Source organism: Harpia harpyja, chromosome 3 (genome assembly GCF_026419915.1).
Source record: "Harpia harpyja isolate bHarHar1 chromosome 3, bHarHar1 primary haplotype, whole genome shotgun sequence".
NCBI lineage: Eukaryota > Metazoa > Chordata > Aves > Accipitriformes > Accipitridae > Harpia > Harpia harpyja.
Genome location: NC_068942.1, coordinates 40,639,630 through 40,662,493, shown reverse-complemented (window position 1 = coordinate 40,662,493; position 22,864 = coordinate 40,639,630). Strand labels below are relative to the sequence as shown.

Here is a 22,864-nt window from a genome sequence, read left to right as displayed (position 1 = left end):
CCTGTCACATCTACATGTGTGAATTCACACATACATATCTCCTTTTAAGCTGCAATTGAAAAACCCTATAATAAGTGCTGTTCTGAAGGAATAAAACAATTCTATTTCTTCCTCTAAATTTATGCACAAGAGCACAACAGTTTTGAAGTGCTGTTCCCTTGGAAGGCAAAATGTATTTCCATCATGTATTCCCTCTTGCTTCTTCTTTGGAGCTGCTTGAAAACCTCTATTAAAAGTTGGACACATCCTCCTTAATTTTATTCATCTTGAACTTATACATCTAATGTAAACCAGTCATCCAAGCTATGCTCCCTCTGTGATGATGGTTCCTTGACAGTTTGTTTTAAAACAGGTATCTTAGGGTGCAATTTCACATCCCTTTCCTCTAATGACAAAGCCAGCTTGAAAGGCTTGCATCCTTCCACTTACCCCAGCTTGTCATCCTGGTTTTGGCAGTGTAACCGTTTGTGTGGCCTGACTGTAAACTAGATCAATAACATTGCAAGGTTAACGTAGAAAATTTAGCCAATGGGAAAGGAAAATTTTCCTTAAGAATGGACGGTGTTTTTATTGCAGAAAAATGGAAAAGTGTTTTAAGGTTTGAAAAGGGAATAAAAGGTTTCAAAGAATAAAAAAAAATTTCTTTACACTTTTTGGTACATTGAACACCTCTGATATTTTTTTTCCTTCTCCCCCCCCCCCCCCCTTTTTTTTTTTTTCCCTTCTTTTTCCACCTCTGTTTTGGCCAGTTTTTAGGAACCCAAGAAGATCAATATTCCTTGTGAGAAAAATACAGTTATGCCTCTCTTAATTTATTTTAAATTTTTCTTTCCCCATTAATGAGTATCGAGAAGCAAGGAAAGAAAAGGTGCAACACTAAGAGTTCAGGATTTGGAATTCCGCTGTCTCCAACACAGATGTGATATAAGCAGCAAATGTGTTTTTTACATGCCATCACCCTAGGAATGGCCAACTTTCAGATGCAAGGCTGTAGCTCAGACCAATGAAATTCTAGCAAGAAAAACAGAAGTTGATTGCTAGTGAAGCTTTAGGTCATATGGACAAATCCCTCTTATTCAGAACCAACATCGGTACAACCTGTGTTAGCTGTCAGTATCATGTCTGTACAAAGCTAGCAGAAATGGAGTAGATGCCTCTTCTGCTAGCAATCAACCCAGCCTGAACAGAGAAGAGAAAGTAAAAAGTAGAGCAGAATGGAGAAAGCCTTGTGGCTTTCTGTGGAAAGCCTTCAGACAGTTGGGTAGCATATGATTGATTCCTGGCAGCTTTAATACAGGCGAGACGCAATGCAAAACCTAACCCTTATTATCTGTGAGTAAGAAGCAGTTAGTACTACAAAAATAGACATATGAGTAATGAGCAGCTGTGCTATAAAAAGAGAAATCTTTCAAAGTCAATGTGACAATATGTGCACACATGTGTGCGCGCATGTATACACTACACAATTAGTAGATTAGGAGAAGGCAGTAGATGGCATATTTTTGGATTTCAGTAAATGTTTTTGGCATTCTATTTCTCAACTATAATTAAAATAGTCATTCAGATCTATTTCAGTAGATGTATATGTACACTGAAAACTGAATAAGAAATCATAATTAGCAAGTTGCTATTCAAAGGCAATATGCCAAGTTAGGGAAGTAGTATCAAGAGGAGGACCCAAGAATTCCATCTTGCATCTTATCTAATAGGTGAGTTTTGTAAGAAAAATGTAGATGGCATGGGCAAAACTTTTTCTGGGTGAGTTCTGTCTAATAGCTGTAGCACAGTGGTGGAAACCTCCAATATACTGTATTTTGTGCCGAAGCTTAAAGAGCCTTTGTTTTTTAAGTGCATCGTTGTGATTTTATTAGAAACAAAGATTTGATGCATGAAAGGATGAGCATGCACTCTACAAAGCATTGGAGAGGATAAAGAGAAGTTGGATAACATGATTCAGGAAACATCACTATCCAGGGAAGGAACTGGCCACTGAGTGACCTAATAAAGAAAGCGAGGAAATGAGAGACAAAGCAACATTTTGTGTAACTATGGGCAGCCAGGAAACAGGCATGCCGTGAGCAGCAGGAAAGAGGACTGTAGAAATCTTGTACAACTGTAAATGTCTAGTCATTCTGTATGTCATGGAAACTGCAGATGGTCTTTGGCAATCCGAGTGAATATTATAACAGGAAGTTGCTCAGTGCGTGGTTGTGAAAAGCTCTTCAGACTGATCCACTTACCACCCTTCAAGGAAGATTCTTGTCAGCAGTCGGCAGGTGGGCAAGGAGGTGGTGTTCTGTCTCTTGTGGATAGGATACCAGATAGGATTCCAACAGCTGAGTAGGTTCTTTGAAGTAAATAAGCAAGGAGCTACCAAGGATAGTCCGTACTAGCATAGAAGACTAGTTTTAGTTTTGCAGAATATAACTAATTTTTAGAAATCTTCTAACCATGCCAAAGAAGGATGTACAAGGTATATTCTTAGATGCCATTCTTGTTCTGCACATAAAACAATACAGAAAGTTAAAAAAAAAAAAAAAAAGAAAATCTGTAAGTATTCTGCTAGCCGGATATGTTGTATAAGGCTTGGGTCTATGAAATGCATGTCTATATCCTCTGGTGAAAAGAGACTGTGTGGTTTGACTGGCCTCCAGCTCACTGAAGGGGAAGCAACCTTCTAGACTTGTTAGGCCAGACTTGTTTGGATGGTGTTAAATTAGCAACCAAGGGAAATGATAGAAAAGTGAGGAATAAAAATCACTGGTTTAGCAGAGAGTCAAGGTGTCAAGAATAAAATTAATCAAGGCACCAAGGACTGAAAGAGGAGTTCTTTAATTGCCTACTGCCAATGTGATGAGGCTGGCTAATAAACAAGTGGCAATGGAATGGAATTACTGATTTCTAAACCTAAATGCTGATAAGCTCGGATTTCTCAGACTAGGAGGGAGGATTCCTGTGGTTGGAATCAAAGGACCAAAGTAGGTTGGGAACAGCATCGCATGGCAAAAATGACATTTCCTCTTTCCCCAACCATTGAACCAAATGATCTTGAAGGCCAAAAGATTAATTAATACCTAAAATAAATGTTGATGTGCTTGCTGATGACTGCTATAGGCTGTCAAATCCAACTAAAGACCTGCATGAAATACCAACTAGCCTGTTGTGTGTAAAGGGGGAAAAAAAGCTTTTGTTTGTGTGTGTGTGTGAAGCCTTCAATACAAGTGGCATATTGGAGGTTTCATTCTGCCAGCATGAAAGCATCTTTGCAAATGTTGAGCAGATGACAATATCTGAATGCAAATCCTTGTATCACATATTAGGATATTGTCTTACAACTATTCTCAGCAAATAAAAGATTGAAGGTAAGGCAAGAACTGAGCTTAGAACGAAACCCAGATGTTATACAAGTGGAAGCGATTGTGGCTTGAATACCCACTGAAACAGAATATAATCTGAAGTGATCTGATATGTACTTCAGCCTAGATATTAAAATAAATGGACTTTAGTGCCTAAATAACATTTGAAGTGCTTGGTACTTCCCTAAGAGTTAAATCTCGCAAAGTTTAAAACAGTGTCACACTAACACAGTTGAAAGAAAGGCTGTGGACAGAAAAATGCAGATAATAACTGGCTTGTTTGTGTAAATGGCTAGAAAGCCACAAACCTATAACTGAAAGGGGAGGCTATGCTGGTATAAAAAATAAGGAAAAAAGTACATTGCTTGCAGTAAAAGGAAGTTAAAAAGTCAAAAGTTTAGCAATAAATGAAGAAAGCAAAAGGAATTAAGAAGAAACCAGCAGCAGAGTTAGGAAGTCTAAGGAAGTTTTCCAAGTGCATTAGTAGCAAAAACATCTCAGCTATGATATGAATCTGTCATAGATGTGTGTGGTAGGTTTGTCAGTAATAGAGACAAAAAGGAAAAGAGTTCAATAAATATTTCTTTTCTAGGAAAAAGAAACCCAATAATTGATGTTTCACTGTCACGTAGAAATAATGCAATAGTTTTCATAAGATCACAAAGATGTTGTGAAAAAGCAGTTATTAAATTGCCCAGTTTGTAAAGCAACTGGTCAAGACAGCTTGTGTTAAAGAATTTTGAAAGAACTGACTAAGGAGCTTTAAAAGACATCCATATTGAATTTTTCAGTAAGTGTTGGGATACTGAAGAAATTCTTGACAACTGGAAGAAAGTTAATGGGTAAATGGAATATGCTGGATGGCTGTATTTAATTACATGTGCTGATATACTCTCTACTCATGTGAATAAGACTGCTTGGTAATACAAAGATTGCTGCCTTAACATCAGTCTGAGTAAAAATATCAGAATACTTGATATAGGATCAAAGAACTAGAAAAGGGTTTATAATTACATGTCAATCTAAAGGGCGTATTTGAAAAGACTTCTTATTGTAGTGTCATTTTTTTTAAATGAGTTTACAAGTTTGACAAAAGTCATAGTGTGGATGTAGGACATTCTGACTTCAGTCATGTACCTAAATTGGTAACTCTTTATATGTACTTTAGTGCGTGCCTGGGCTGGTATAAATCACTATGTCACATGTAGGTTTAAAATTAAAGTATAAATAGGAATCGTTGTTGATTAACTCTACCTGTAAGTTTCCTGTAAGGGTAAGTTCTGGGCTATGTGCTATTTAACAATTTTAGCAGTAAGTCAGAAGGCAACTTAAAAACTGTACTGATGATCTGCTGATAGCATAAAGATTAAGATAGAAAAAATAAGGCAGAGTCCTACTCACCAAGGCAATAAAACCAGGTATCTGAAAGGGAAATAATAGATATGGATGGTGGGAATACCTGTTCTGGAAGGAAATATGCCAGAGAGAGCCTTGATGTCATGGTGGATGATCAGCTAAGAGGATTTATTTTGGTCAAAATGACTGATGAGATTGTTGCACAGATAAACAGGGAGTTCTCAGGAGGGAGCAGAATGGCTATTCTGCATAGTGTGGCATTATTGTGTGCTGATGTCTGCCCTCCAGCAAGAACCCTGAAAAACTGAAGAGGGCTCTAAGAAGATGCTGATGTATCACCTTATATAATAAGCTTTGGCAAAACTGCATTTTGTCGTTACCTGCAATCTATCTGGACAGAGTACAAAAAGAGTGATGAAGTAAGCAAGGGACATGGGGACCAACCAACTAATGAGCAAAGAATAAAAGAGTTTAATAGCAAGCAGCAGGAGATCACAGTGACGTTTTCAAGGTGAAAGTTTAATAACTTAAAGCTGTAAATACTCATGAAGGAGAGAGATTATTTATTGAGCTGAAAGTGGAAGGTTTAGGAGTAATTGAATAATACTAGGATAGGTAGTAGACAAAGAGTCTTCTTTTTGCCTTGTCTGACTTCCTGACAGTCAGATCTATTAGTCTGTACATTAGTTTATCTTCTCAGAAAAGTAGTGAGAAATATTGAGTTGCTATTCTGATATTAGATGGGGAAAAACACTAGAAAATGCTCTAAAGGAAATTTCTGTTTTGGCAGGAAGATAGCTTGGCTGACCTGGAATTGATTTCCCATCATGAGTTCTATAAATATTTTCTGTAATTCTCTTCTCCAAAGCAACATCAGGATTCAGGAAAAATTTCAGCCCTGCAGGCATCTGAATGCTTTTTTTCTATAAGATAGTGAAAGAAATGGGATTACCTTCTGAGTGCTGGAGGCTTCTGATTTTACTGTGTTTGATTACAGAAAAAGCGATGGATTTGTGCTGTGCTGTTAAAAGATCCCATATTTTTGCTGTGACAGTTGAATATTGTTACATTTACTGTTTCTTCCTGAACATTTTATGTTCCTTAATGGCAGTTAAAATCATGGATCTCCTTTCTCTCCATCTTTTTTTTCTTTTTACTTAAATCATTGCCTTTTGCTGATCAAGACAGAGAAATCATGTAGTTGGTAAGCAATAGTCTTTATTAGTTGTTTAATGCTGAAAGTCATGTCATACAAGAATTACATACAAGCATGTGTGAGAGGATATGATGTGGGGTTATTGGAAGCATCTCTGCAATTACCAGTTTCAAAAGAATGTGAAGTTAGTGACTGTGTGCACTAGATTTTCAGTTCAATCAGAGAGGTTGAATGAGTGAGAGAGAAAAATAATTAAGGTATAAAGTAAGAGTGTAGGCTGGACTGGAGTGTTACAAAACCACTATCCAGATCTCATGCATGGATTCATCATTCTGTGAGTCCTCTTCTGCTCAGCCATAGCCAGAAACTCTTTGCTATGAGGAAATAAATGAATGAGGGCATATTTCTTCGTGTGCATATGAACAAATTCCTTGCCTGTCACCGAGTCTGGGATCTTCTGTCCAAGTATATTTGGTCTGTCAGTGAACTCAGCTGTAATGAGTGCCTTTCCTTCCTCTCATATGCCCAGTTCAGCAAGTGGCAACTTCCCAGAATAGGTGAATAGGGTTGTTACCACGCATTTGAATGAGCCCGCTTGGCTTTTTGCCGAAATTGAATAGGATGTTGCTGACAGTCTGCACGGTGGATAATGTAATTAGCAGATCAAGTTTCATGCAGTGCTCTTTGTGACAAACCAGTAGTTAAGTTTTAATATATCTTAATATCAGACCAGTGAACTTCATAGACACTTATCTCAATGGTGCAAAAAAACTTTTGTACCTTGTTTGTCTCAGCCATCACCAATGGCAATGGATTTTTTTTTTTTTTCCCACACTAAAGCAGTAAATTCATTTTTCAAGTAGCTTAGGCCTCTGTTCATGGTAGTCTGCCAATGGGACTTGTGTTTGCTAATGAGAAAGAAGAGGAAAATCCTAAAAGTGTTTATGTAATTAAGTGGGGGGAGGGGACTGCAAGTCAAATATTTTGATTAAGTTTTAGTTTTATCAGGAGGAATGTCTCTAGCATAACTTCTGCCATGACTGTACTATGTTTTGTGGGTCCCATGATATTCAGGCTATTTCCAAAATATATGAGCAGCTCGGAGCGTGTGAGGAGATGAGTGGGTGGAACAGACTTTACAGAAAGCCCTGAGGGAGGTAAATACTGAAGCTACAGCAGTGCTTAACAAAGATGGGGAGATAATAGAACTGAGCAAAATCTCAACAGACACAGAACATAAGTTGGAAGAAGCAGACTCAAGTTGTCAAAAGGTCTTGTTCTCTTTCCACAGCAGAATTTCTTTTAATATGGTGAACTAGATTTGTTTGCAATATGTGATTGATTTTTAGCATGGATTTTTCATAAGGCTGGCCAAACTTTTGCCAGCTAAGTGCCACATAAGAATTCACATTCTTTTTGAGGATTTCATGCCATTATTGAAGATACCTTACTTAGCAGACCAGTGTCAGTGTCTTATATACAGTGCAGAATCAGCTTTTCCAACATTAATGTCCCTACATATTTGAACACATAGACAGGAAAAAATGTAGTGTTTGACAATTGGATTGTGGAGACCACAGGTCTGTCATCAGTACAGCATTTGTCTGCTGTAGCATGATGCTGTTCTGTTCTAAAGTTATCATTTCCTTGGAACCCCATGAAGACTGATGGCTGTCTTTAGTACTATAATAAAAGATGGAAGGATACAGCATTCTCATGCTATGAAACTTTTCACAGCATTTTACTCACTGTGTGATGCACATTGTCATATATATTAAAATGAAAATCATTTTAGCAGTTTTAAATCAGACCAGATATTGCTGAAAAACTAAAAACAGTGGTAAGTTTGAAAAAGTTGAACATATGTTCAAGTTCTGCGGTGTTTTTGGTTTTCTTTTTCTAGATCCTTCTGTATGTTTTCATAATATTACTGTCCAAATTAGTTCTGCTGAGAATATCTTAGCTGTTATGAATGGCGTGTATACACATCTTTGTCTCAACTGCAATTTATGTGAATAGGATTCCTGTCTCCTCTGACATGTTTTCACATTTTTATATTGCTGAATTCATAAGCCACATGGCTGAGGTTTGAAAGCAATTCATTTTGCATCTCTCTGTCTTTGAACACCTTTTGAAAACAAATATGTTTGTTTTAGTCAACTTGTTTATGATTCCTAGGAAAGAAAAGACCAGGGACAATCTTAAATAAAGATCACTGCATGCTTAGTTTGGGACTTGTGTATTTTCACATGCACAGGTTAAATAAATAAAAAAGCCATTTTTGGTATGAGTTGTTCCAAAGAGAAGTCAGAAGGTACTGAATATTTAATTGTCAAAAGTACTACAATGGATAATAATTTTGGTAAATTTGTATTACTTTGAATAACAAAAATTTGATCAAGAAGAACAACTCCATTTAAAACCAGCTACTCTTAGCATGCTGGATTTACTATTCATAGTGGTGAAGTAGAAAATAATTTCTATGGCCTTTTGTATCTTCTGAGATTTTGGTCTTTTTTTCCAGCACAACAAAACTTTACATCAGGACTCTAAGATGCGATCTCAATAAAAATGATCAAATGTGTGTGTATTAGTGCCATAATTATGATCAAATGTCACAGTTACCAATGAAGGGTTTTATAGATACATGACAAAAGGATCCCTGAGATAGAGCAGTGCACGGGGATTAATAAGAAAGGTATTGGAGAGAGTACGTATTACTAGATATCAGATACAGGAAAGTTACCCAGACTTCACGCCTGGTGGTAAGAAAGAAATCTGTTCTCTGGATGTGTGCAGTGATGCAAAGGTTTCATTAGTGTTAGTTTCGGATGGGCTGTTCTTGTGTGGTGAAGATGAGAGCACTTATGCAGGTCTTCCCAAAAGATTGCTAATAAATCCATGTCATGTATTGTATAGATAGCATATATATTACAGTTGAACTCTTCTTCTAATCATAGAATGATTCGGGTCAGAAGGGGCCTTTAAACATCATCTAGTCCAACCACCCTGCCATGGGCAGGGACATCTTTCACTAGATCAGGTTGCTCAAAGCCCTGTCCAACCTGAGTGCTTTAGAGGTGCAGCTGTTGGCAGGCAGCTAGATGTACTGTTACGGCAACATGGGCACTGCTGGAATATACAGTGTCTCTTCGGTGGTTATTTACTGGTAAAAATGGGAGTGGATAAAGAATAGTAAAGAACATATTATTAAGTAAAATATTTTGTTGTTGTTACATTTCTGGGAAGTGGTAGGGCTATTCTGAAACATCATCAGGACAGTACTGCACCAGGACACTGTAATGAGGGTGAGTGTAATATAACAGGGCTTTGTTAAATATATGTTCATGCTTAACAATATGGGAGCATAGTTTTGTATAGAAACATCAAACTCTTTCCCTGTTCTTTTTGTTTTGTTATAGTTGTCTCCTGTTCTGGATCACATGAAGAAAACTCTTCACCAAATCCACCTCAGAAGCTCTCCCTGATAAAAAATAGGATGGTTTCATTGCATCAGCCTTCTAAACCAGGTACCACAAGCCCTCTTCCTTACATCCTCTTTATTTCTACTTCAGAATCTAGGTGCAAGATAGATGTTGGCAGTCACAAGGACCCTTTACTAGAAAGCTGTGCCACTGGATTTCTGACTGGAAATGGAGCAATGACTCAGAAAGGCCAATGTAACATAATGGAATCCCTTACTTCCTTATTTAAAAAAAAAAAAAAAGAGAAAAAGAAAAAAAAAGATACAACAGTAAAAAAAAAGAAAAAGAAAAAAAGCGAAAGAAAAAGAATAATCTTCTCCATCAGCACAGTGAAATCCACCAGATTTGGGGTTGGGAAAGCTATTAGTGGAGCTGCTTTCCAGCAACTATAGAACAAACTACATTTCTTGGTATCGAATGAAGTTTTTCAACTGGAATTTTCTTTTTCTAGGCATTGTAAAAGCCCAGTGAGCTGGAAAAAATGCTTCTGAGATAGGTAGGATGAATTTGGTCTTACTGTGGTGCCAAGATAGATGTAGCAAACACTGTGCTTTATAAATGCCTAAGAGAAATGAGCCAGTTATCAGTGGTGTGGAAACTTGGAAATTGAAGTGATGCCTTTTCATTTAGTGAAAAAAATTACAGAATGGTTGAGGTTGGAATGGACCTCTTGAGATCATCTAGTCCAACCCCGCTGGCTCAAGTGGAGTCAGGTAGAGCAGGTTGCCCATGACGGTGTCCAGATGGCTTTTGAATATCTCCACAGATGGAGACTGCACAGCTTCTCTGGGCAACCTGTTCCAGTGTTTGACCACTCTTACAGTAAAAAAGTGTTTTCTTGTGTTCAGATTGAATTTCCCATTTTTTAAATTCATGTCCATTGTCTCTTGTCCTGTCAGTGGACACTACTGAGAGGTATCTGGCTTCGTCTTTGTTCCCTCCCATCAGGTGTTTGTATACATTGACAAAATCCCCCTGAGCCTTCTCTTCTACAGTCTGAACAGTCCCAGCTCTGTCAACCTCTCCTCTTATGACAGATGCTCCAGTCCTTCAACCATCTTTGTGGATCTATGCTGGATTTGTTCCAGTAAGTCCGTATCTTTTTTGTATGGGGGAGCCCAGAGCTGGGCACACTACTTCAGATGTGGTCTCACCAGTGCTGAGTAGAGAGGAAGGATCACGTCTCTCAATCTGCTGGCAATGCTCTTCCTAATGCAGCCCAGAAAGCTGTTGGTGTTCTTTGTCACAAGGGTGCATTGCTGGCTCATGGACAGCTTGTTGTCCACCAGGACCCCAAAGTCCTTCTCGTCAGAGCTGCTTTCCAGCCAGTCAGTCCCCAGTGTGTACTGGCGTGAGGGCTTATTCCTCCCAAGGTGCAGGACTTGACATTTCCTTCTGTTGAACTTCAAGAGGTTCCTATTGACCCAATCTCCAGCCTGTCCAGGTTGCTCTGAATGGCAGCTCAGTCATCTGGTGCGTCAGCTGCTCCTCCCTGTTTTGTTACCTCCGTGAACTTGCTGAGGGTGCACTCTGCCCCCTTGTCCAGGTCATTAATGAAGATGCTAAACAATAAAGGCAGGCCTGTGCATGTTAGAAAAGTCACATACGTTCCTCACAGGAGGTGGCAAGGTGACCTACACTTGCCAGAGAGGAGTTCCTTATAGTAACATCTTGCAGACAGTACCTAATTCTTTAAAGGGTGATTCTCCTTTCTGACATGCCCTGGACTGTCCATAAGCTTTCTTCAATCTAAGCTTTTCAGAGCACTTTTGTAACATCTTAAAATACATCCTTTGCTGATTGTAGTAATATAGATATATTTCTCCCTCTATTTTACTTTTTTACTTTTCATTTCTGTCACATTTTGCCTTTCTGTGGACCTGTGCTTGAAGTTCTTAGGTGCTAAGCAGAGCTGGATATGAAACATCTGTAAGGTGGTACACAGTAGTATCAGAGGTTGCAGCTTTCAGTACTCTCTTTCACTGTGACCCCATGAGTGTACCCAGTTCTTTTGCTCTGTGATTTATGCTAAACAACAGTTTCTTGTTGATCAATCTTTTCATCACAATGCAATGCACGTGATCTGTTGCCAGAAATCTCAGAGTCCTTTTTTTACCGGATGTCAACAACTTCCCTGATCTATTTCAGACTCTTCTTCCAGGCATTCAGATCCTCTCAGGCCTCAGGTTGTGGCAGATAGGCTTTATACAGCCTGGAGAGTATGGGAATTAGGTGCTTTTGAAGGATAATGTTGTGTTCACTTATCTGAGCTGCTAACTGCTTTGTTATGTGAGGCACGTTCAAAGGATTAAGCCTGCATTGGTACAGTCCTTGCTACTGCAAGCAGGGGTATTGGTAAGATTTAATGAAATGATTTTGTCATAAATATTAGTTTCAAGTAACCCTCTATTTAAAAAAGAAAAGGAATTTTTTCTTTCATGAGCTCTCACTTTGCTTTCTAGCTCTGTCATGCTGTTGTGAGAGAAATTGCTTTCCGGGTTTTATGACCAACTAGATTTTTACCTAATAAAAATATTACTACTACTGACAATAAGTCTGTGAGTACTGAGTTAATCTGTCAAACTTTAATAAATTTGAAACAGCACAGCAGGTCTGGATCAGGACTATGCTTTGTCCCATAAAGCCATGGAGTTTCTGAGCTATTGAGATCCCTAAAGAAGTTTTACTCCTTTAGGATCATAAACCACAGCCTGAAGCTGTGCACAGACACCTTTCCCTAGATCCAGCAGAGCCAGGAGAGTGGCTGGTGCCCTCCTTCCTGTGCCCTGCTGGAATGACACACACACACACACTTAGTTAAAGTATAGCCAGTCTTCTGGAGGCTCTTATGTTTTTATTTCTGCCCCACCTGTGTTGCTCGTGCAACCACCTATCCTTGTTATATCTCTGACCTTAATTCTGTTCTTTATACCTGTCTTTTCTCCTCCCCAGGAATAGGGCTACCAGAGGGATAACATTGTGTCATTCATGTTTGCAAGGTCTGAATACCCTCTGAACATTAGGATCCCAAATACGAATGTTTAGTCTCTTATTATTTCTCATATGGCCTGGGGGGTCCTCCAGTTATTACTGTAATATTATTATTACTACTGAAAATAAATATCATGCAAGTTAATATCAGCTTACCCTATCTATTCAGCACCACTCTGTGTGGGAGAGCTTTGTGCAGCTAACATCCCTTCAGGGAGTTTGTATTAGATTGATGAGAGAACAGTGAATTACTTCTTGTCTGGTTTCTAATATGCTGATTATGAAAAATTCTGGCCAGGATGATCTAGTGTTCTCAGTGCTGTGAATGGACTCTGGAGTTTGTTAAGAGGGTGTTCTTGTCCATTCTGTTGGAGGAAAGCAAAACTGTTTAAAAAACAATTTTTTTTAAATTTAAAAATATAAAGCTTGCATTGCTCAGCAATTCTGCTTGAGACCCTGTCAAGCTCTTTCTATTGCTGAGAGAGGGTTGACCTTAGAGTTTAAATTGTTCTTCTCTGCCAAAACACTAAATCCAAGCAGTTTCAATATCCTTGCTGCACTAGGTATTATTCTCATTCAGGATTTTATGTACATGCGGGCTAGACCTTCCACTGATGTAAATTCACTGTTGATACCAGTGGGAGGATGCTATTTACACCTGCCAAGAATTTGCAGGGTTGTTTTTCATTCTGGCATGTTCCTTCACCTGCCCTGGGAGAGACTCTGTTGTTATTGCACAAGACAAACTTTCTTTTTTCCTTTCAACTCTTCCATTTCTTGGAAGAGAGAACCCCCTGTACACTGTACACGTGCTCATTCATGTGCCTGCATCACACCTGCCCCTTGAACTGGAGAAGGCCTCAATGAAACCTTTGGTTTCTCATAACAGAAATCTCTTGTATCATCGGCTCAAGCTGTTCATGGGTGACGTCTACAGACAGTTTTGGAAAACCGGACTGGGTGTTATCTTCAGTTGGTGTCCTGGTGTCTCAGGAGAGGCAGCAACTGCTTCTGGAAAACAGTTCCTCCCGTGGAGATATTGAAGGTAGGCAGAGTTATAGTTCCCCTCGAATGGACATCTGCTTTCTCCCAGCACTGGTAGCAGCTGCAGGTGGCAGCAACAGGAGCCAGCAGGCTTGAGGCCTCAGGCACATATCACTAAAAATACTGCTATATGCTGGTTCTGGTGCACAACTCGTGCTGTTGGTGCCCAAGAGTCACTAAGAACCATATAACGTATGTGTACTGCCTGAGTTGTGTATGTATGTAGCCTGTAAACAGCCAGCTCCTTTATACTCATTTTGTATGTCCCTGTTTTAGGATAAGCTACTTTTGCTTCCAGAGACTGGATTTTGCTTAGGAAATTCAATCCTTTACAAGCCATGGCTGGCTCCACATGTCTGCTGTCTGACTTGCAAAGTCTTTGGCTTTTGTTTTGTTGGACATGTCTTCACTCTGCTTTGTTTGGTTTCTTCTCTTCTCATTCCTTCTACCACTTCTTTACTTATTTCCCCCATTTTTACTTTATTCTCCTTTCTCTACTGTTATTTTTTGGGTTTTGTGCATAGTCCTTTCCTTTCTTCTCATGATTCCTTTCTTCAAACTCCTTATCCATTTTCCTCTTATTATCTGTCTTCCATCCACACTGTGTGTCTCTTCTTTTTTTTTTTTTTTTTTTTTTTTTTTCCTCACAGGGGACATTTTCCTCCTGAACACCAGTAGGCTCCCAGATAGATGTGAGTTCAGCCTGCATAGCCCCATCCTGCCTGGGAGTTTGGACTCTTGCTTGCTGGAACTGGCCATATGTTCGCAGTATGCTGTCCCTCTCCTCCAGAGGTTCGCAGTTGAAATCAGATATGTGGAGACAAACAGAAATATAATAATTTCTCTGAGAGTTGGCCATAAGGAGGATGCCAGGTAAGACAATCAATTTGCAGCTGTTTAGACTTTGAATTGCAGGGCAGCGTGGAGTCCTCCAGGCCACTGTTTATCAGTGTCTTCTCCCTTCTTGAGATCATTGCTGCTGTTACAGCAGAAAATGAAGGTAGAACTGTAAGGACTGAAGTGTGCAGCTTCCTGACAGGCTGTCTGTAACAGTCCCAGGTTTTGTATGTCCTGTTCGCAAAGAACACACTTGCTTAGGCCTCGCTCTTTTTCCCTCACATTGGAAGGGTCAGGAGTGGTTGACTCTCTCACTGATGCTAGGACTATAGCTGTAAAATGCACTCAGTCCAAAGACTGCCTTGGCAACATGACTGATATCTCTAAATATTCAAGGGGTCCTATCATTTTTATAAGAGTCACATTTCTCATTGTGAGGTAGGGTTAACATTACCTCTTTTGTAATTTCCTCCTTCTGTCTGCTAAGTTCAGGAGCATCGTCTTTTGCTTTATTTGTAGAGTTCAGGGAGGTGAAAAGCAGAGGCTAGAGGTGAAAAGAGGTGAAGACAAAAAAAGAAAGTGCAGCAACCCTGGATCTTGTCCTGTATTCTCTTCTCTTTGATCTTCCCAGTGTTTTACTTTTTCATTCCTGCATGTAGCAGAATGCAGTAAGGAGGAGAAATGGGCAAAGGGAACGAATCACAACGGGAAAAGTAGGAGAAAAGTCCACGTGTCATCTGATTTTGCCATTTTCCATGTGCTTGTTTTTCCTTTGTTGCAATCTGCCTTGTAAGAACCTGGGCCAGACACTCAACAGAGCTTTTTATTTCCATCACCTGACTGACTCCCATGGAGAACTTAAGCAATAGATCCCAGTTCTTGTTTTCTTTGAGTCCTTTGGCACTCCCCAGGCTGCCATGGAGATCTGTAGCCAAGACTCCTGGTCAGCCAAAGATAGCAGAGTTTGACTAAAAAAAGGTATTTATTTTCTTTCAGATCCCCTCCCCCCTCCTGCTTTTAGCTATTGCTCACTTCCTTCCTGGCTACTCCTTCCCCTTCTTCTTGCCAATTTCACAAGGAATCTGTTGCATTTTCTGGGATCGGTTTCTAATGTCCTTTTTTACTTACAACTGCCCTTGCCGCTCTGAGTACTTGACAGCCTCTGCAACTGCAGCCACAGCTCCATTCCCCTCTATAAACTCATAAAATACTCTTTTGATATATCTAGCTGACCAGACCAGGCTTTGATCACAATCACTGCAGCATCTCTGGAATGGATCAGATATGTTGTTTAACAGCTTATTTGAGCACTGTAAAACAATTCTACATGAAATCAAGAATATCATCTCTCTAAAAGTGATAGCATTTAGATTTATTAGAACGGAGTTAGCTTTACTGGAAGTTGGCATAGAGACTGGTATTACTTTTTCTTAGTGAGTGAAATGAAGCACTGATAAGCCTAGAGGGTTTAGTATTAAGGTTTTAAAGATGGAAGGTGTCTGACTCCTGTTTTAAATCAAGATGGAAAGGAGGGATAGAAAAGAGAAAAAACAAAGTTAGGAACCATGCTAGGCCAAATACCCTTCCTTTTTCCATTCATTACAGGGAAACTTTAAAATCTCTGCACAATTCCAGAAAAATCTGAGCACACAGGCAGGACAAAAATTTATTTCTAACACAGTGACTGAGCTGCTTCTTACTAGGCAAGTAGTCCGAAATGAACATTCTCTCCATGATTAAGATTTTAACAACATTGGTTATTAAGAGGAGAGACCATCCTGAAGTGTTCCCACTTTCCAGGGGCTTTCCATAGGGAGTGAGAGTTCTACAAGCTTTTCTGTGTTAACCAAACACTGCTGCACAATTTAGAGCAGAACGAGGAGGAAAATGAGCAAATGACCTTAAGATAGACACCTACGTGCAGCACATAGTTTAAACATTGACAATTACTACCAAGGGATTGTCTTGAGATCAGAGTAGAAACTTAGATTTAGGAAAAAAGCCAGGTGGCACTTTTTCAGAAAATCCTGCTTCAGTCCCTTTGTCACCCCTCAATTCCAGGATCAAGCTATACTTCATCACAAATTACAGCCGCACCAGACCACTTCAGTGAACTGTCCTCTTTCTGGACCTAGAAATCTTCTCCTGATGGTGTTTCCTCCTTCAGGATGCATCAGCTACACAGCTCCCAAAAGCTTAGATATATGTCACATATAAGAGCAAGTTGCTGTCCTGTCCACCTCACTAACTACTAGGATTTATCATTAAATTGGTGGTATTGAGGCTGACACTCATTTTTTCACACATATACCTTAGTGAAAGAACAAAGAAACAGATGGACCTTTAGATACCGTGTCCTCTGAACAAGTAGGGCAAAGTCACAGTATTTATTGTTATATACCACACGTACAGGGTGTGGGTATTCTGAGTTACTACCATGCGAGGGAGAACCACTGAGGGAGTGAGGTGTTTGAAATTCTATATATTTACAAAAAATACATAAAATTATATTTCTCATTATCTCCATAGAGCTCGAACATCAAGAGCCTGTAGCTTTGCTTGCAAGTCTGAGCCTTCTTCATCTGGCACTTGGCTCACAAAGCTGTCTTCATTTTCTCAAGGTTACAGTTACAGTGCTTGTTTAGGTCACATCTAATGTCTTTTTTACTATTTTGCTTATCCCACCTTTTTGCTCTTTACCATGCAGACCCAGAAACAGTCACAGCTGAAAATTCTTCTGAGTCGGTGTGCTTCTGTTTTGAATGGTTTCACATGCTTGTGTTTGTTGTTGACCACAATTATTTCAGTGTTGTCAGCCAAAACTGTTTCAGTAAAGGGTTAGTTTCTTTCGCTCTAAGTACTCACACTTCAGTGAAAATAAAAAAGCATCACTTAGGGCAGGGGTAATCTTTTCCCTTTCTGTGGTCAATAAGCCAAATTGATTTTGTTCTGGTTTTTTTCTGAAATATAAGGCACTGGCCATGGTGGTCTTGGTAGGTCAAAAAGCAAAAAGTTCGTGGCCATGTGCACACATGGGTTTTCAGTTAGCCGACCTCACAAAACAATTATTGCTTAGTTTTTCACATCTTCCCCTTTTTGGGGGGAGTGGTGGTGCTAAAATGCCCTGCCATTCTCTGAGACACTTGTAGAAACTTATAATCTTTGACACTTCTGTTCTACTAATGTGGTTGTTTTTATCCACAAAAGTTATTTGACTCCTACTATCGTACATGGAAACATTGCCATATAGCTAATCTGAATGTCTAGAAACACGTATGGTGATTTGAGTTTCATAAATTAGGTGTCCAACCACATAAGCCTTTGAAAGGTAGTAGTCTGGTAAGCGTCCTCAGAAAATGCCTAATACGTACTGACAACAATGAGCACAGTCATTTCAATTAAAAAATGCAGCTAGAAGAGGAGAGGCTGTCCAGCCATTATGTAAGGCCATGATTTTTGAATGCTAATCTGGGAGTATTATTTACTGTCCCTCATGCTTCTGTTCAAATTCCACCCAAGAATACACTGGGTCAAATAAGAACCCACTAACTGGTTGGTGAAAGCAAGAGGGGTAGGCATGCGTTCTGCTCTCTCATCTATTGCTTTTTAAGTCAAATGTCTAGAAATGGATGTTCGTGAAGACTTGCAGGCAACAGTTCCCTGTATGTAGAAAAGTGATGTAAAGCCTCTAATTTGTATGTTCACTGATTGAGCCTAGAAGCATTTAGCATATATACCTTTGTGCAATAACCCGTGCAGTGAGTCCCCCTAATTCAGAAAAGGATTCAGCTTTCCTGTTCAGCTTTATTGAATTTTTCACTCTTAATGAAGAAATTGTTGTTCTTAATATTAAAAGTCTGTCTTAAAATTAATGATCAGTTACCTTTGTTGGATAGGGAAAGGCATGGTATAGAAAGGATTGGTAAGGAGGGGCAGGAAAACTTTTGCTCAGCAGAGGAGATTCAGAGGCTAATGAAAATCAAAAGTTGAAATTATAGGTTTGCAGGGTGAATCTTGAATTCTCTTGCCTTAAGCATCAAGTTACTTGCAACTCCAAACTTTCTATCCATGCAAATTTCTCAAAATTATATCAGACTGTGGTAGCCCTTCCATACATACAGATCAATTTTAACATCTCTATTTAGAAGAAGAGTAATATTACCTCGTTACTTGAGATCTAGTTTGACATAAAATCAATAGTAAAGGTATTGCCAAGCTTGGCATATCTGAAAGCCTGCTGCAATGATCCATCTTCTGTTAGATTGACAATGGTCTTCGTTCCTGATTCCATTAAGAAAATTAAATTGGCTCTGACTAGCCCCTGTTTGGATAGTGGGACCAAGCAAAGACAGCGTAATTATTTACAGCATTAGAAATCCTGCTGCAGTTGGATCTTGGGGGCGAGGCTTTCTCTGAAGGGGAATACCTTGATGATGATGAGACTCCATACACAGAAGTATTTTGGGTGATGCAAAGCCACTTGTCATTTTTGCAGTCTCTGAATGCTTGCCAGCTTTTGCTGTGGTGTTATAAATGGAGTCAAATTTCAGTACTAGAGATATTTTAGTGCAGAACTAGAATGTTTTATAAGACCTTAGGGCTCTGACTAAGAAGAGCTGCCAGTTCACACAAGTAGTGGTTTAAGACAGTGGCCTTGCTGTTCTACCAGATGCCACCAATTCTCCCAGCAGAGATGGCAGAATGGACAGCGTGTCTTTCTCAGTTGTGACATTTCAGAGGTTGGTTTATTGACTGTTCTGGGTTTGTGTGTTGGGGTTTTGGTAGCAGGGGAGGGGGCTACAGGTGTGGCTCCTGTGAGAAGCTGCCAGAAACTTCCCCGGCTCCAAGTCAGACCCGCCTCTGGCCCAGGCAGAGCCCATCAGCGATGGCGGCAGTGCCTCTGGGAGAACGGATTTAAGAGGGCGAACCTGCAGCAAGTAGGGGGATTGGAATGTGAGAGGAACCCCTGTGCAGACACCGAGGTCAGTGAGGAAGGCGGGGGAGGAGGGGATGCCCCTGCAGCCCGTGGTGAGGCGGCAGGCTGTCCCCCCCAGCCCACGGAGGGGAGTGGGGGAGCAGATGCCCACCTGCAGTCTGGGGAGAGAGGAACCCACACCGGAGCAGGGGGATGGATGCCCCCCAAGATGGCCACCGCTCCGTGGGGAAGCCCGCGCTGGAGCAGTCTGTGCCTGAAGGACTGCAGAAAGGACCCATGCCAGGGGAGTTTGTGGAGGACTGTCTCCCGTGGGAGGGACCCCACACTGGAGCAAGGGAATGGTGAGGAGTCCTGCCCCTGAGGAGGAAGGAGAGGCAGAGACAAGGTGTGAGGAACTGACCCCAACCCCCATTCCCCATCCCCTTGTGCTGCTGGGGTGGGAGGAGGGAGAGAAAATTGGGAGTGGAGTTGAGCCGGGAAGGAGGGAGGGGTGGGTGGAAGGTGTTCTAAGGTTTGGATTTACTTCTCGTTACCCTTGTTTTGATTCGATTGGTAGTAAATTAAATTGATTTTGGTTTTTCCCCAAGTTGAGTCTGTCTTTTGTCCGTGACCATAAGTGGTGAGTGATCCATCCCTGTCCTTGTCTCAACCCACAAGCTTTTCTTTATATTTTCTCCTCCTCTTCCCACTGGGGCTGGGGGGGAGGAGTGAGCGAGCGGCTTCGTGGTGCTTTGTTGCCAGCTGGGCTTAAACCATGGCATTGACTTAGATCACCAGTGGTTTTCATTTATTTTGATATACCAGGTTATAAATGGCAAGTTCCAAAGTGTCTGGTTCATAAACCATGGAGGATTAAGGTGCAGCAGCTGAACTAGTCATTGTTTTCAGCTGTGGGGCAGTAATCTCTTTAGTTGCTACTACTAAATATAACACTGGTTGTGAATCAGAGGCTGTGTGCTACAGGTTCCTGCACTCAGGGGTGTTGTAACACTGGTGATACTGTGATGTCTCAGCTGCAGGGTGGGTTGTAACTTGGTGGAGGTACTAGAACTATGTCTCAGTGCTTGAAAGGTCTAGTACACTTAATAGGTAACTTCAAAAGATTTAAAGACTGTTCTTACCTTCAGTGGCTCATTGAACCAATTTGATTAAGGTCCGTTGACTTTTGTGGCCAACAGGATGCAATGGAGTGATGAACAAAGCTGTGTCATGTAGCAGAAGTGATTCAGTTCTGTGTCAGTGCTGAACAGTCTCAGACGCTGTGCCACAGTGTGGTGGGGGGGGGATATATTTATAAGTGTATTTATAAGATACATTTATAAGTGCCAGACATTCCTGAAGCTGCACTGTAATACAAAAGAAAAGTAAAGCAGTCATTCTCCTTTGTTGGATAGTAGAGATAGTGCAGTTGTGGTTCAGGGCTGGACATTTCTGAAGATGAATGAAATTATATTGAACTATTGAATATGATATGATGCGACAGGAAACAGGATAAATAGGGTCATCGTGATAAGAGGAGCTCAACTTCAGATGAGTTTAGGGTATCTGTGGGTATTTATGTGTGTGTACAATGGTGAAAGTGGAAGATGGGGGGATGCCATAGAAGAGATAGTAAGAAACTCTCACCAGAAAAAGGTATATAGCTGATTTGTGGAGGGAAGAATGAGTAAGATAACTAATCGGTGTCAAGCAAAAGCAGAGAGGGTGATAAAAAAAATCAAAGTTGCTTTGGGTTTTTTGCAAGTTGCAAAGCAGGTGGTCTGTGATTTTTATATTGTGTCCAGTAGAGATGTGTTTGTTGTCTGGGTGTTGCCTTCTAATGTGTTTTTGGTGCAGGACGAGGGCTAGATGGTCACTTCATGGCAGCTGAAGGCATTTCCCAAATGGAAAAGTAATACTAGGAGCAGAGCCTGAGCCACCTATCTTAACACTGTGGCTTAGCCTCCTTATCATCCCACTGGCACTGATTTAGAGTCACTCATCCAGGGTGCCCCCAGCAACAATGGCAGCATGTAGGGTATGGGTAAATTTATCTCTGTCTGGTACTCTTTTCAGAAAACAGCTTAGAGCAAGGATTCCGTTGTCACTATCCTTGCTACAAACCCTTTACAAAATAATAACATAGTTTTAACTGTATTTTATTGTCTTGTTAACATGAGGTAGAAGGACAGTCTTAAAAAATAATAATTAAAAAAAAATATTTGTGAATCCTGCTGGATTTTTTTAATGACACCTCGATACCCTGACTTCCTTCAGACTGATTTGAATGAAGTACTTTGAAAATTCCCATTTGGTATCTCTCTCTAGCTTTCGATGCCTAACAACCATCTTTAAAATTAGAGTGCGTGGGACCATCTGTCTTTCTCTGAACTGCCACAAGTGCTGCACAACTGAGAAACCTTTGCTGTATAGGGGCTATGGCATTTGTTCTGTGGTGAAATGTAAATTGCCAGAGCAATCTGCATTTTCTGGAACACCACTTGTCTTCTTTCCCTTGCTTTGTGGGTGCACTCTAGTTTGTTAAGCCAGGAGATTAGACAGAGAATGCACAGAAAAAGGTCCTCACACTTGACACAACCAAGAAACATTCAGGGCCAGACATTTACTTCCAGGACATACAATGTCAGTGTTAGCTTGAGTTGATCCAGAGACTTGTGCAGCTGCTTGGTTGATCTGTACTTGCAAGAACAAACAGAACACAACCATGTATGTGGAAGGCACATATTGGGGGGGATGGCCAAAATTGGTGGTAATTCAAGCCCCATTTTAACCTAAGAATCATTGGGAATGCTTGGATCTTTTCATCATTAACAATAGGATCTGCAGCAAAGATAACTGAACATGAGCTTGTTAGACTGAACATCACTTGTTTTATATTACTATCTGTTTGTTATGTTGGAGCTTACTTTCATCAATCTATTCCCCATGTGGATACTATTACTTCTATTTGGTACAGTGCAAAATCTTTATGCTAGAGACTCCATGGATTCCAGTGTGCTGTGTGTATGTCTGATAGCTCTTTGATGTCTTCTAGGATGAAATGGAAATACCTGATAGCCCAGATTGGCCGAATAGAAAGACCTTTTAAAATCACCTTGCTGTATTCAAACTGTGGAGCACAAGATGTTGGAGTACTAGCAGTGGGCTCCTTGCAACTCAGGAACTGCTTTCATGGTATGTTGCAACAGTCAGGTTTGGAATAACCAAATGCAGTCAGAAAAGAGCAGCATCCTCACCAAATTTGATGAGTGTGATCAGGGAGTTGGTCAGATGGGATTTAAATGAAAGCTGAGTCTCCTCTGGGGTTTCTGGCAGTGCTTACCTGTCAAGGGTCACATTTGCATGTGTTTTATGTGTGTGCACACATGTGTACATGCTCTGAAGGCAGGGTTGAAGCTCAGAATTATAGAACTGATTTAAGTGATCTTCTCTGCTTTTCAGCTTTGCTTTGCTTGATCTTTGTATGAGAAAACAACAGGGCTTATGCTGCATCCAGCAACAGGGAGGGGAAAAAAAGTCTTTTCCTAGATTATTTTACCATGTAATATTTTTCTTTCTTAAATAATCAAGAACAAAAGACTACCCTGTGTCACTAAAGCCTTTTCCATACTGGGGCTCTATCTTCCAAATCTATTAAAAAAAGAAACATTGATCTACATTTATCCATGGGGTCTGTTTGCTACTGCCAGGCTGAGAACTTCTG

The 22,864-nt window shown here is 40.3% G+C and overlaps 1 protein-coding gene across 1 annotated transcript in view; it reads left to right on the top strand.

Annotated features, from left to right (window-relative positions):
• Positions 1-8,214: 8,214 nt before the first annotated feature.
• The window catches only part of LTK (leukocyte receptor tyrosine kinase), a 62,619-nt gene continuing 47,969 nt past the window's right edge, over positions 8,215-22,864 (top strand). Inside the window, exons 1-5 of the mRNA XM_052783714.1 lie at positions 8,215-8,230; positions 9,291-9,398; positions 13,234-13,389; positions 14,039-14,261; positions 22,196-22,335. Coding sequence (XP_052639674.1) covers positions 8,215-8,230; positions 9,291-9,398; positions 13,234-13,389; positions 14,039-14,261; positions 22,196-22,335 — 643 coding nt within the window. The remainder of the gene's footprint in view (positions 8,231-9,290; positions 9,399-13,233; positions 13,390-14,038; positions 14,262-22,195; positions 22,336-22,864) is intronic.